This window comes from Rhipicephalus microplus, chromosome 1 (genome assembly GCF_043290135.1).
Source record: "Rhipicephalus microplus isolate Deutch F79 chromosome 1, USDA_Rmic, whole genome shotgun sequence".
In the NCBI taxonomy this organism is placed as follows: domain Eukaryota; kingdom Metazoa; phylum Arthropoda; class Arachnida; order Ixodida; family Ixodidae; genus Rhipicephalus; species Rhipicephalus microplus.
In genome coordinates this window covers 83,276,604-83,291,204 of record NC_134700.1, presented here as the reverse complement: position 1 = coordinate 83,291,204, position 14,601 = coordinate 83,276,604, and the positions used below count along the sequence as shown (strand labels likewise).

The 14,601-nt window shown below is 45.4% G+C and overlaps 1 protein-coding gene across 5 annotated transcripts in view; it reads right to left on the bottom strand.

The window, feature by feature from the left end:
• LOC119178623 (glutathione synthetase) overlaps nucleotides 1-14,601 on the bottom strand; it is a 141,311-nt gene that overhangs the window by 32,929 nt on the left and 93,781 nt on the right. For 4 of the 5 annotated variants that reach the window (XM_075883272.1, XM_037429842.2, XM_037429844.2 and 1 more), the window contains one exon: nucleotides 8,692-8,773. The exons of the other annotated variant lie outside the window; for it this stretch is intronic. In XM_075883272.1, the coding sequence (XP_075739387.1) occupies nucleotides 8,692-8,773 (82 nt within the window). The remainder of the gene's footprint in view (nucleotides 1-8,691; nucleotides 8,774-14,601) is intronic. 5 annotated transcript variants of the gene reach the window in all.

Genomic DNA, 14,601 nt, shown 5'->3' with positions numbered 1-14,601 from the left:
CTTGCAAAGCCGGCAGAAGGCGACAAAGTTGAAGATGAGCGTGCTTAATGCGGAATTAGAAACAGTAATGACCGAGGAGCATGTCATAGAAAGTTTTGATTCCATCATAGAATACGACGATGCTGCCGTCAGCTCATTGGCCTCGCTCGAGCACAATATTGACATGCTCAAGACTCCCTGTTCACTTTCGACAACGGAGCCACCAACCGTAGCTGACGAGAACCGACTGACTGCATCCTCAACGAACACGACACGTTCAAAGCGTGAATTTGGCGCCAGGTTTCCCAAGTTAGAACTTGTGCGTTTCGACGGAACAATCACCCAATGGCAGCCGTTCTGGGGGTATGTTTCTTCATTCTGTCCATGAAAACCTGAGGCTATCAGACACGGACCGTTTTCATTACCTGATTTCTCTGCCTGACGGAGCTGCTCCTAAGGCATGTTATAGGCATGTGCTGCTAAGGCACGATAGTTATAGCGGGAGAACAAAACAACAACACAGAGACAAGGACACGAAGGACACGTCCTTCTTGTCTCTGTGTCGTCGTTTTGTTCTTGCGCTATAACTATCGTCATGCCTTACCAACTAGCCCAAGCTGCCACACTTCTATGCTGCTAAGGACGTCGCCAAAATCCAAGTGACGGAACCAAGTTACAACGGCGCACTTAAAATATTGAAGCAGCGCTACAGCAACCGCAAATTGATCGAGCAGCAACTTTTGGGGAACCTACGCATGCTTGGGCTGGTGACTTCATTGCACAACGTTACAGTCTTACGAAGGTTATACGACGACATTCAACTTAACCGGAGAGGAGAGGACTCGCCAACCTTAGGGTGAGCACTTCATCTTACGCTTCAATGCTATGCAAAATACTCCTAAAAGCAATAACTCAGGATATGGTAGTAGAGTATTACAAGAGTGAAAGCATTGAGTCCAATACCTCATCGGTAGCCACATGCAGCAGTGCAGATTCAGCTGAACAGGGTTTAGAGCACCTGCTAAAATTTCTTCAAATAGAAGTTGAATGCAGAGAGAAGTGGCCTGAGACTAGGGTAACAAGGCTCAATGAAGCACGCCCTAAACTAAGTGCGAACTCAACTATCACATCAGTTCCTGCAGCAAGGGTTCTTTAAAATATGGCAGAAGTATCAACAGAACCATGCTTCTTTTGTGCTACCAAAGATCATAAAGACTGATCGATGCACCAGTGATGTCAGCCTCAAAGACAAGTGCAGTATATTCAGGAAGGATGGTCGCTGCTTTAAGTGTACTATGAAGGAACACCTTGTTCGGGAATGCCATCGCAGGATCCAGTGTACAACATGCAAGCGTCGCCATGCTTTCATGTTGTACAACGCTGAACAGTCTCAAGAGATCAGCTGATGCAGGACCGACAAAGACCCCAAATGTCGCCATGCATGTAGCAACGAACAATAAACAACATCGCCTCGACATGGAAGTTCTCCTTCAAACGTTCCGTGCCTGGCTGACGACTCCTAGTAATTCCTGTTACGTCCACGGTGTCTTGAATAACGGCAGCCAATAAACATTTATGCGGGACGATGTATGCAAGAAGCTTAAGTTATCTCTCATCCGACATATAGATCTGGTGGTTAGCACGTTTGAATGCCCTCAACCACAGCATGCTCACCAGGCTAAGCTAAAGAGCATATCAATTTGCAGCCAGCACAAGAATATCTCAGTGCAGATAGAAGCGGTTGTCGTGCTGTTCATCTGCGAAGATAACATCGAAGTGCCCCAAGACAACCCCTTGTTTTGTTCCATCGTTGCAGAAGGCATGCCACTAGCAGACGCAGTAATTTTTCCAGGGGTCACAGGTGAACCTAGAGTGAGCATGCTGATCGGTTCCGACCATATGTGGGAACTTATGCCGAATGCAAGTTAGGTGAAATGGGACATCGAAAACAGATCTCTGGTAGCAATCAACACAAACTTTGAATGGACTCTTCAAGGACCATCGGCGTCCTCAGAGAGAGTTAGTTGGAAGGCGAGCTCTCATATATGTATTTTAAGGGTAGATGCATACGACAAGGAAGCACTTTCCTTCCCGCTAGAAAGATTCTTGGAAATAGAAACCATTGGAATTGTGGATGCACCATCATCCAAACAAGATGAGAACTTCGAGAACTCAGCTTACATGTTACCTGACGAAATAAACCCAACAGATAACGTGGTTCTAGTTGCCATTAACAGGACGCTGGACCCTCTATTCGAGGTCACCAACACAGTCGCTGGAAGACGGTCCTTCGAATCACGACTGGGGTGAGGACGTTCCTTTACAACTGCCGAGCAAGTTTTATTAAGAGAAGAGAAGATCCTCTATCGGCTCAGAAAATTGCTGAAAGCAAAGAAACATGGATAAGGACTTTGCAAGCACAAAGCTTTGAAAATGAGATTGTGGCCCTAACTTCGAACAAAGCTCTCGACAAGTCGTCGGCCATACGAGACCTTTACCCTTTCATGGATAACAAGGGCATCATCAGGATCAAGACTCGCCTAGACAACGTTGATGGGTTAGAAAATGTGAAATTCCCCATTCTGTTACCCGCAGATAATCCTTACACGCACCTCATCGTAGACAACGAACATCGACGTCTTCTGCACAGTGGTGTTGGTGTTACACTCGCAGAGTTCCGTGGTAGGTTTTGGATTATGCGTGGTCATCAATGTGTTGAAAGAGTACTTGGCCAGTGCGGTGTTTGTGCGAGATTTCGTTTAAAAGCTGCTTCAGCTCCTATGGCCCCGCTACCTGTCGGCAGAGTCCTGAAGTGTCACCTATTTGAAGTCACGGGTGTAAACTTCGCTGGCCCAGTTTTTGTAAAGGGAGGCAGTTCGGCGAAAACATTTATTGTAGTGTTTACCTGTGCAGTAGTATGAACAGTTCACTTGGAACTTGTCAGCGACATGACTGTGAATTTTTTAAATATTATAGTCTTTCTTGGAGACCTTCAATGCCAAAATTTTGGTCTGTCTGTCTGTACACTTGTTTGTTCGTCTGCGGTAACGATTCCTGAAACAGCACTAAACGATAACCCAAACGGCCAACCCCATCCACAGCACCCACCAATATTGCTCAAGTTTCAGCGTTCATACTTGTACGATTGACAATTAAAAAGCAATTATTGCACATATCTGAGACACCATAACAACACGTCGATATGACCGTAGCGTTTACCACGCTGCACTGACAGTGCAACGCGATGCTCATAAAGGCAAGTGCTTCCAACGCTTTGCTAAGATGTCACGGTGGTGGCACCTGCCCGTCGCTTTGCGTTCTACACCTTATCGCCTCCGAGACAGGCCTGCACCTTTCTTCGTGGGCGCGCACGCCTTCCTTTGTTTTCGAAGATAACTGCCAGGTAGCGCTCATGTCTAACGTGCCTCGATGCGCTCGTTTGCTTTCACAGCACGGATCAAGACTCTCTAACTCAGCACTTCCAGAATATAATTCAACAATTTTGTCACCCAGAACATCAAATAAACGTCTTGTTCACTCTTTCCACATGCAAGACTATCGTCTATCGATGACATTTGCAGTGAAACATGCAGATATGGGACCAATTTTCCAATTTTTTTAATGGCTTTTCGTCGTTTTATTTCACGTCGTGGCTTACCAAGTGTCATTTATACTGATAATGCATAAACGTTTAAGGCAGCCAGTCGTGAACTGAAGCTGTCGTATAGACTTCTTTCTACGTGATGAGCAGGTACAAAACTTTTGTGCATCAAGTATTATTGCGTGGAAATTCATTGCTGAGCACGCTTCATGGTGGGGAGGCTTCTGGGAGCGAATAATTTGAAAGGTTAAAAACTGCCTCAGGAAAACTCTAGGAAAAGGATGCTTCAGTTATGAGCAGCTTGACACTTTACTGAAAGAAGTCGAGGCAGTGATAAATTCTAGGTCACTGACATACATTTCTGATGATACTGCCCAAGCAGAAGTACCGAGTCCTTCACACTTTTTGTCAGGTAGGCGCCTCATGGCTATTCCGCAAGCACAAGTTAGCGATAACTCAGGAGGCCGCACTGAGACGCTGCCGCCTAGAGACATAGACAACAAAAACTAAATAACTTTTGGCAACGCTGGCATAAGGAATACAACTGACACTAAGAAGTGCGCACAGCAGGTTCCAGAAGCTAGGAAACACTTTAAAGTGTGGTCACATTCTCAAAATTAGAGATAAAAAAGTGCCTGTTGCATTTTAGAAGTTAGCAAGACTTGTTGAAACCTTACAGGGTAATAACTAGCAGACGGTACGGAACGCATGAGACTGGTTCAACTTCTTTGTCCTCTGGAACTGAGCAAGTGATATTGTTGGCCGCAGAAGATGTTGGAAATCGGGCCCGCGTGGTGCATGGAAGACAATGACTAAGAAGTCAAGTGAACGTACAGTGAGAGTGAAGGATTTTGCTTGTGACCGATTCGATTAGTGCTCTGCGTCAGTAAACCCAGCAGAAGTGTGCTTTCCCTACAGCACAATTGAAATCAACATACATATATACACACACTAGCAAAAAGTTTCATCAAAATTGATCTAGAAACAAAAATTTTGTTTAAAGTGCCATGTCCCCCCCTATATGAGTTTAAGGTACCTCCTTTTGCTCTTTGTTCAGCACCCGCCCCATTGCAACAGATGATGGACACAGTGCTTTCCCGTCTGAAATGGCAGTCGTGCTTGGTTTATCTTGATGATGTATTCTTCTCTGCTACCTTCGAGGAATACTTGAAAATGCTCCGAGCCATGCTCACTGCTATCAAGTCAGCGAACTTGATGAAGAAACTGTAGAAATCTCATTTCGACTTCTGTGAGCTCGTTTTTGTAGGCGGTGTCATCAAAGCAGAAGGTGTCCGCCCAGATCCCGAAAAAACTGAGGCCGTAGTGAAACTTTCTATACTGAGAGACAAAAAGGCTGTTACGCCATTTTTAGGGCTCTTCTCTTATTACTGATGGTTCATGAAAAATTTTTCACAAATTCCTGAGCTGCTAACGTAGCTGATGAAAGAGGGACATGCCTTTCGTATGGCTTGACGAACAAGAGGATGCCTTCAATGAACTATGGAAGTATCTTCAAAGCGATCCAGTTTTGATGCATGTCGCCAAGGAAGCAGAAACCAATATCTACAAGGATGCAAGCAATTTATGTCTTGTAGTCGTACTCATGCAATGGCAAAACAAACAAGGACAAGTAATTGCGTATGCAGTCGCACTCTTTCAAAAGCTGAGTGAACTACTCAGCGACTGAGAAAGAATGCCTTGTATCAGCAAGTTTCGACCATATTTATATGGTAGGCCTTTTCGAGCTATAAGCAAACATCATTCGCTATGCTAGCTAGTTAATCTCAAGGACCCATGTGAACCACTTGCAAGATGGAGCCTGCGATTACAGGAGTACGATATCAAGCTTGTGTATAAGTCCGGTCGAAAGCACAGTGATGCAGATTGCTTGACACATGCTCCGATTCGACCCGTTGCTTCTACTTCCACCAAGGACAGTTTTGCTTTCTTAGGAGCTATGACAACGTCAGAGATGGCACATCATCAGCAATGCAACCCTGGGCTACTCCTGTTGATCGAGTACCTACAGGGGCAGTCTGTCAATATTCCACGAGCTTTTGCCAGCAGCTTGTTAGCATTCGTCCCGTATAAAAGAAACTGTGACAACAATACAGCGACACTCCTGCTTGTTGTTCCTTCACTTCTGCAGAAATAGATTTTGGAGACTTGCCACAACGATCCATCAGCTGAACGGTTGGAGTAGGCAGAACATTAGCACACATCTGCGCTAAATACTACTGGCTGAAGTTGCTCAGCTCTGTATGAAACTATGTCAGAACTTGTCAGGACTTCCAAAGATGTAAAACCCCACCGTTAAAACCAGCAGGTCTCCTTCAACCAATAGAACAACCAAAGGCCCTATTCACACAAGTAGGAATGGACATACTGGGCCCATTTCCCATATTGTCGTCGGGAAAACAGTGAATAATACCAACTGTGACCAACTATGTAACCCGATATGCCGAGATAATGAATGATACTAGTTGTGACCGACTATCTAACCCAATATGCTGAGACAGTGCCTTTTGTTAGAGGATCAGTCATTGAAGTAGCTGAATACTTTGTCTCCAACATTGCACTGCTGCATGGAGCTCCACGAGTGTTGATCACAGACCGAGGAACAGCCTTTACGACTGACCTTACAAAGTCTATTTCGAAATAGAATAACACTAGTCATAGGAAAACGACGGCATACCATCCTCAAGCGATTCGTGTTACAATGATCTAACCGAACAGAAGGCTGGCTGATGCGTTGTCGATGTACGTGGATGTAGAACACCGTACATGGGATGAAATATTACCTTACGCAACAATCACCTATAACACTGCGATGCAAGAGACAACACGGATAATGCCAATTAAACTTGTTTTTGGCCAGACCGTAACAACACCTTTAAATGCAATGCTATTGACGAGACGTCCGAGAATGACAATGATGTCAACGGCTTCTGTCAACGATGTCAACGATGTCAGGAGCAGAACAAGCAAGACAGCTGGCATGATATTGTATTCTCCAACAGCAGAGAACCGATATGCACTGGTACAATCTGCGACTAAGGGACATCCAGTGTGCACCAGGAGACAAAGTATGAGTGTGGATTCCCGTACGGATAGGTGGCCTATTGGAAAAACTGCTTGCCCACTATTTCAGTCCGTACAGAGTGCTCTGCCCCGCTGTAGTATTACGACAGGCAATGAACCGTCGAGAACACAATGTTGTTCGACGGTAACCGCACCCACAAAAAAGGTGTTATAAATGACCACCATGCAACCAGTTTGTCACAAGCATCGAGACGATGCACTCTGGAAAGGGGGGCAATGACGCAATGCGACTTCAGGTTACGTGCGCTAGCTGACACTCATGCCCTCGGGAAGGTTTGCGGTGCACGTGCCTGCAGGACACAGCTGCACGCGACCCAAGCTGGACACAAAAGAACGTGGAGGAAAAAAAGAAGTAGGTTCTCAAGGCTGCTAGGAAATTTCATTTTAGCTGTTTTTATTCTTGGGCCCAAGTTCACCCTACCTACATTGGTTTATTAGAAGTTCTTTTAACTGTGCATTACAGTATGCATTTTCCTATTAACTAGTCCTTTACTATAGGCACAAGGTGCCTCTTATACTCATTTGTCTCTTATAGCAGTGTCTCTTATAAAGAGGTTGGACTGTATCAGTAGTTCCCTGTGTATAGGCTAACTCTTAAAAGCATGCAATTAGCCACCAAAGCATATTTTTCCAAGCGTATATTTATTAAAAGTGCTAACAACCTCCCCAGTGACAAGTTAGGCCTTTCACTTAATTTGTTAAATGACGATCATTGTGTGCTGACGAGTGAATTTAACTACATTCGCACTGAACTCAAGCCCTTCCAAGGAAGCGCAGTACCGTCACATTGAACCAATCATCCCAGGCTAGTTGCGTGAAGCATGTCGCTTACCTGGCCCTCGCCGTCACATGTCGGGCCGTTTGCACGTGCATTCCTGCATTCCTCGTGCATGCTTCACTCCAGATTGTGCTCGGGTGTGGCATGTAGCCAGTTTGTTAACCATGATGAAGACATGCATTTAGCAAACAATGTGCAAGTGGCCCTGCATGATGCGGCGGCGACGAAATTGCGAATGATCGCATGACACATTTGTACCATTGTCATTTCGTGCAGTTTAAACATGCACACCCGAGCAGATATCTGCCGATGATTGCGATAAGGTAGTCAGCGATGAGTCAAAATGGCACATTCATTGCCCCCAGCCACTTCTCCTTCGCTATTTTCTGATTCTTAACCCTTAAGGCCACCATCGTGGAGAAGTCGTTATCAGTGTTTGATGAGTCCTGGATATTATCGAAAGGCGGAAGACCTTTGGTGGCACGTTGTGGCATCGGCAAGCTGAGCACCGCAGTGATCTTTTACGCAACAGAAAATTAACGCTTCTTGCATTTATGGCTTCATGCATTTCAAGACGTTTGGTCAATCTGCGGCGGTCGCAGATGGAGAGAACGACACCAGAAAAGTTTGCTGTGCAAATTAAAGCTGATTGCAAGTCTTTAAGCTGCCTCCTATTTTTTTTTTCCTCGCTACCGTTTTGCCAGTGAAGTCTCCTCCTAGCCCACAAAGTCCGAAAGATGCGTTCGTGTTTACCGTGGTGTATGATACCTTCGTCGCAAGTAAACCACAGCGAGGCATGTGCGAACGTGTGCTTGTTTAATGCTTTAAAAATGCCTGCTTTGACCGTTTTTTGGCTTCGCATGCACTGCATTTTTACCATGACCCTATTGGAAGTATTGATTAAAAGTAGGATCGAGGCTTTGAAAAATGTTGTCTACACGCAGACACAGTTTCAACGAAACTTGTTCTTGGACTAGTTGGCAATTACTCATATTGTGAGAACCTTAGCACAAATATTGTGGGAGTGGTGCAAAGTTGTGCCGAAATTCTTTTAACATGACAGTTTTAATGGGTAGCATACGAAAATCATAAGTGCACTAAAATATGGTCGTTACATACAACACATCGTTATATCCAGGATCGTTATAGGTGGGTTCGACTACAATAAGAAACATGTCCATAGATTAATTATGTACATAGACCACTACACAAAATGAAATGTGTGACTTACCACCACCTTCCCTCTGTGGCTTTAGCACGTAGTTGCGAGGGTGTGCAATAGCTTCCTCAGCTGCTTTGTGCCCTTGTGGGGTCTGTCAGGGTCAGAATATGACATCACAGTGTAAAACACTTCTTACACCTTGTATCCGCAAGCGCCGTCCAAACTAGTTGCTACCAAGCAAGATCCTGTTGATTCAATGAACCCACTCAGTTTCCCCTCAGCATAAGAAGCGCCTACGCGAAAATTACAGAAATAAGCAGACACAGGGCTTACCTTCCGTATCTGTAGCTTTGTATTATTTAGTTCATTTTCATAAATTTTTGAAAATATTTTCATAAAAAAATGTTAAAAATGAAATCACGTGAAAGCTCTGCATACAAAGGCTGCAATCTGGCCGACCACAAAAATGCAGCAAATCTGTTGACACCTTTGCAAGGCAGTTGCTCCTTCCGCATGGACAATAATACTCGCAATTAGCACTACTTTAAGCCAGTGTTTACCTGAACATGAATAAAGCCAGTGTCAATGACTGGCTGAACGTCCTAACTTCAAAGCATCCATAGAATACAGATCTAAAGGAGATAAAGATAGGAAATCCTCACTGGTCAAGTAACTTGGACTGCCTAGGCTTAATGTTGATTTTGATAACATGACTCATAAATTGCACTGCCAACCTGTGAATCAAGATGGCATCACCAATGTGTGGATCGCTGCACAAATTATCGCACTATGAGACGTAAACAGGTAGTCGAGATGTTTGAACCACCACACCCACAATGAAATGAAAGCTTGACAAGTGCCTCAAAAGCCTAGCTTGCATGTGGTGTCAAAGCTGAATATAGACGAGTCTTGTTAATTCGAACTTCTGGTTAATTCGAACTCAGGATGAGGTCCCGTCAAAGCTATGTGTATTCCAATGGGCAAAAACGTCCAGTAATTCAAACGCGCAAGCACTTGCTATGGTTTATTCGAACATAGCGCTCTCCGAAAATGCCCTCAGCACCCTGCCCAATCCTGAGGCGGCACCTCCGACACCTCAACGCTGCCCGTGAAAGAAAATGAAAGGAAAGAAAAGGCTGTGGTGGAATGTTTGCTTTCTCTCAAATGCCGATCTGCGACACGCCTGTGCCAGGCTTCTCCCTTTTCCGTCCCTGCCACGTAAAGACCCTTCTCCTTCCAACGCCGTGCGCGAAGAGAGAGAGAAGAAAAAAAAGAAAGCTGTCGCAGGGTTGAATGAATGTGTGGTTGAAGGACAGGAATAAGGCACTATCTTCTGCAGCCCTTGCCCTTTGCGGGAGCACGGCTCCGCGTCTTGAGGGGGGGGGTCTCTCACGCGCCGGCACATAGCCATCGTCCCTACCATATTTACTCAGAAGTCCAGCCCGAAATGATTGGGTATGAGCCTTCAGACTCCAGAGCCATGTGCTTTGGCAATGCTGGGACCTGGCCGACCTAGAAAAGTCACCTTGAAGACTATGCAGCCATATCGAAACTCAAGAATGCACCAAAGGAAAAGCAGATGTGCTCACTCTTGTATTGTGTGGGCCTCGAAGTGTGTCTGTTCTTCGGTATGTTCTCACTCGACGCTGCGTCCCTCACTTCCTAGTAGTGCTACTTAGTGACGTTTTCCCACTTGTGCTGCGTTGAGGGTTCTAAGATAGTTTAGAATGTAATTACACTATAGTTAAGGCAGCTGCAAGCGAAAACTCACTATTCCGTATCTTGATGATAGTAAATGTGATGTTCTTTTACTAACTGAGACTTGGCAACACAATGACGTTTGTGACTCTGAGCTATATCATACTTCAAATCAGTACTCCATTTACCGTCATGACCGAGCACACAAAAGTGGTGGCGGCGTGCTGTTAGCCATCAAACAGCTATACCTTCCTTTTTTGTCAACAGTGACTCTTCTCTTGATTTAGTTTGGGTCGCTTGTTCTACCGTATCTAAAAAATTACTGATGGGCGTAAGCTATCGCCCACCTTCTTCTGACCGTCTTTTCATATCCGAACTTCACAACACAAAAGTATTTCTAGGGCTCCAGACCTGTTTCCTACATAAAAAATCTACTTATTTGGTGATTTTAATTTTCCTGACATTAACTGGTCATACACGTCTTCATTGTGTAGTAATTCATGTGAATTCATTGAGCTATGTATTGACTTCAATTTCACCCAGCTTTTTTCAGAGCCCACTCCCGATAATAATATCTTAGATATTATTCTGACAACAGAGCCACATACCATAGGTCCGTTTTGCAACTAGACGGCTTTAGTGATCACTAGCTTCTACAGTTGTCAATCAATATACCACTAACCTTTTCAGGTGTCCAGCGTAAGGTAATCAGAGATTATAGCAAGGCAAATTATGATCAAATGAATGCTGAACTTGATATCTTCCTACAAGATACATTTCTTCCCTCATGCATCAACAGGTCTGTGAAAGATAACTGGACTTTTTTTTAGAAATATCACGGCGCTCCTCATAGACAAATATGTACCACTAATCAATATCATTAACGACAAATCTAAACAGTGGTTTAATAGATTGCTTAGATATTTCAGAAATAAATAGAAAAAGTTATATGCTTGCACTAAAAGGTTATCGTCTCCTGAATCCTAGTCTAAATATAAATACTGCTTAAAATCTTACTGTCTTACTGTTAGCGAAGCGAAAAAAAAATATCTTAACACTGATATGTCTACACTTTTGCACACTAACCCGAGAGAGTTCTGGTGTATCATTTCGCCTGATTCTGGCAGTGACATGGTTATATTACACAACACGGATAATATTCCTGCGTCTGCATCTGAATGTGCATCATACTTTAATTAGTTTTTTTGCTCAATCTTTACAAATGAAGACTCTTCATCAGTTCCCTGCGTCTCTGATCTTGAGTACTGCTTCATGTCCCCTATTGATTGATTGATATGTGGGGTTTAACGTCCCAAAACCAACATCATGTCCCTTATTAGTGTTCCTGTCTAAGGCATATCTAAACTTATAAACGGTCTAAACTTGTCTACATCATGTGGTGTGGACAATACTACAGTCGAGCCCGCTTATAACGAACCTGAGCGTGACGAAGCATCCCTTTGCTGTATCCCGAAGTTTGTAGTATATGAAACACAGCTTTTAAAAAAAGTTGCAAATGAAAGCACAAACTTTTTTTCCCCGAAAAGTCCGTGATGCACGTGTTTCGAGAAGCAGAAGTGATAAGGGCGGTCTCGAGTTCATTTAAAATGGCACGGTGCTCGTTCGCTGAGGTCTGTGGCATAAGCTGCATGAGGCACTGGCTCCAAAGTTTCATTGATTTCGCAATCCGATTCCTCCAAATCGCTCTCGCCACGTACTTCATTCAAAATGCCCTGATCCGTGCACGGTTCCCCAGAGTCGGCATCATCGGCCGTAATTAAACCATTGCAACAGATGTCCCACCCGCTCTCCCAGGTCGGAGTTGACGACGCGCTGCCACAAATCGCCGCCGCAGTTCGGAAGCTTCAGGCTCGGCATCGGGCCCGACTTCGATGAAGTCAACCTCGTGAAAACAGTCTCGCGTGCATGTTGTCAACGCCGCCCACGAAATATTCACCATCTTCACAGCTGAATACCGGGATGCTAAAAGCGGCAAGTCAGCTGCCAGGTGGTCAACAGCTATGAGCAAGCACTTCACAACGCGGCACCTAACACGCGGATTACGCTCAAGCCAAGCGGTCACACTTTCAACGTTTTGTTGAGCTGCAGGAAAAAGCATGCTAGTCCTCCCGTCGGCCATCATGACCACACACGCACACCAAGAGCGAGCAAGACGCGCACACGCGACACACATGCCAGAACTTGTGGACCCATGTGGCCGCCTAGATTGGTGCGCACGGCGGTGTTCAAAGAATCGGCCGTGGTGAAAAAATTGTTTTGTGCGCCGGCGAGTTTGCGTGGCCTCACGAACTTCGATATTTCGTGATTCGTTCCGCGCAAATTAACAGCCGTTTTTGGGCTTCCGCACACGTGCGGAAAGCATGCTGAGCCAAGTGCGAGAAAACAAGTCCTAAACATGAAACGAATCGCAAATTATCAGAGTCGGTGGGGTAGCGTACGTGCGTGCACTAGACACAGACTGTCGGATACAGTCGGTGGCGGATGATGTTGGCAAATGGTCTGGTCACTCCAGGCCGGCGACGCCAACGACAGTACCAGCGAAAGATCGATGGCAGTATGAAAACACGGGCCTCGTCTGGCGATGTGGGGTGCTCAGAGTAGCAGGGGGACAAAGGACGGAGGGGTGCGTAAAAAAAGCAGTCAGGGCATGGAGGAAGGAAACAACTTTCCTTCCTCCATGGGTTGGGGAGAGCGGCAACTAGAGGGTCGCGGAGGCAGGGTCGGCGTTTAACAACAAGACTGTATGGGCACCTCGCGGATGCCTGATTGGTGGTAGAAATTGGTTTGCCGGGAAGTCGGCAGACTGCTGACTTCGTTCGCTGTGACCGATCAGCTGCACTCGGAGTGTTCGTTGTAAGTGCGATTCTGTGCCATTGAACCAATGTATATTTTCACACTCACGCGGATAATGTTCGTTTTAAGCAAAAGTTCGTTTTAATTGGGGCCATTAAATGTGGGCTCGACTTTATTTCCAAAATATTCAAGAATACATCTGGTTCGTCCAGTCATATTTTATGCCACATTTTTCAACAGTCTTTATATACTGGTCAACTTCCCACCGACTGAAAGACTGCAAAGGTCATTCCGATATTTAAAGATGAAAATGAACACTCCGCTAGTAACTATTACCTCATCTCGCTAACATGCATATCTTGCAAGCTACTTGAACACGTCATCACCTTCCATATTTACAGTCATCTTGAGTCTAATACCGTAATTACTCGAATCTAACGCGCACCTTTTTTCCGGTTAAGCGAGTTTATAAATCGCATGCACGTTAGAATCGAGTACGGAAAAAAAAAAAAATGAATACGGTCGTTCTATTGCCATCGGCATTCCGAAATGGCCGCCACCTACGTGCGTCAGCATGGCGCGTCGGCCATTTCTGCCTATGTGTTTCCCATGTGCGGCACTTCGTACGTGTGCTGAGGAGTTCGTCATCTTGGTGTGCATTAGCATCGATGGCATGAAAGGGCACGACTCCAAAAACTCGACGAGTGCACCACGGTGCCGCTTTTAAAAGAAAAGTCATCGCGTGTGCCGAAACGGACGTAAATAGGGCTGCATCGCGGTCGTTCGGAGTTCCCGAAACGTGCGTGCGGGACTGGCGGAAACAAAAGCAGAAGATTGTCAACAGCAAAGCTTCACGCAAAGGCTTCAGTGGACCACAGCACGGTCGGTTTCCGCAAATTAAAGAGCTGCTCAGCGAGTATGTGCTTGAGCGGCGAGCGGCACGGCGGCCCGTGACGACAGAATTGCTCTAAGTGCGGGCTATGCAGTTAGCCTTAGAATAGAAAATGGGCTAATGCGAAGCCAGTTTAAAGCGAGCAGGGGCTGGCTAACTAACTTTATGAAGAGGAAAAGCTTTTCCCTTCGAAGGCGACCAAGCATATGCGAAAAGTTTTGCGGAGGAGTACGATGAAAAGCTTCACAGTTTTCAGAGGTTTGTCCTAAACTTGCGGCACAACAACGGCTACCTGCTTGGGCAAATCGGGAATGCCGATCAGACGCCTCTTTACTTCGACGTGCCTGGCACCACAACTGTCGAGAAGAAGAGGGCGAAGCAAGTTCGCGTGCTGACATCGGTCTACGGTAAAACTACAGTGACGGCAACGCTCTGTTACACGTCAGATGGGCACAAGCTTCGTCGTACCTCATATTTAAATGGAAGACGCTCCCGAAAGGAGTCGTTTTTTCGAGTGGTGTGATCGTGCGGGCCAGCGAGAAAAATGAATGCACGTTGCAATCGATGTCTTACGT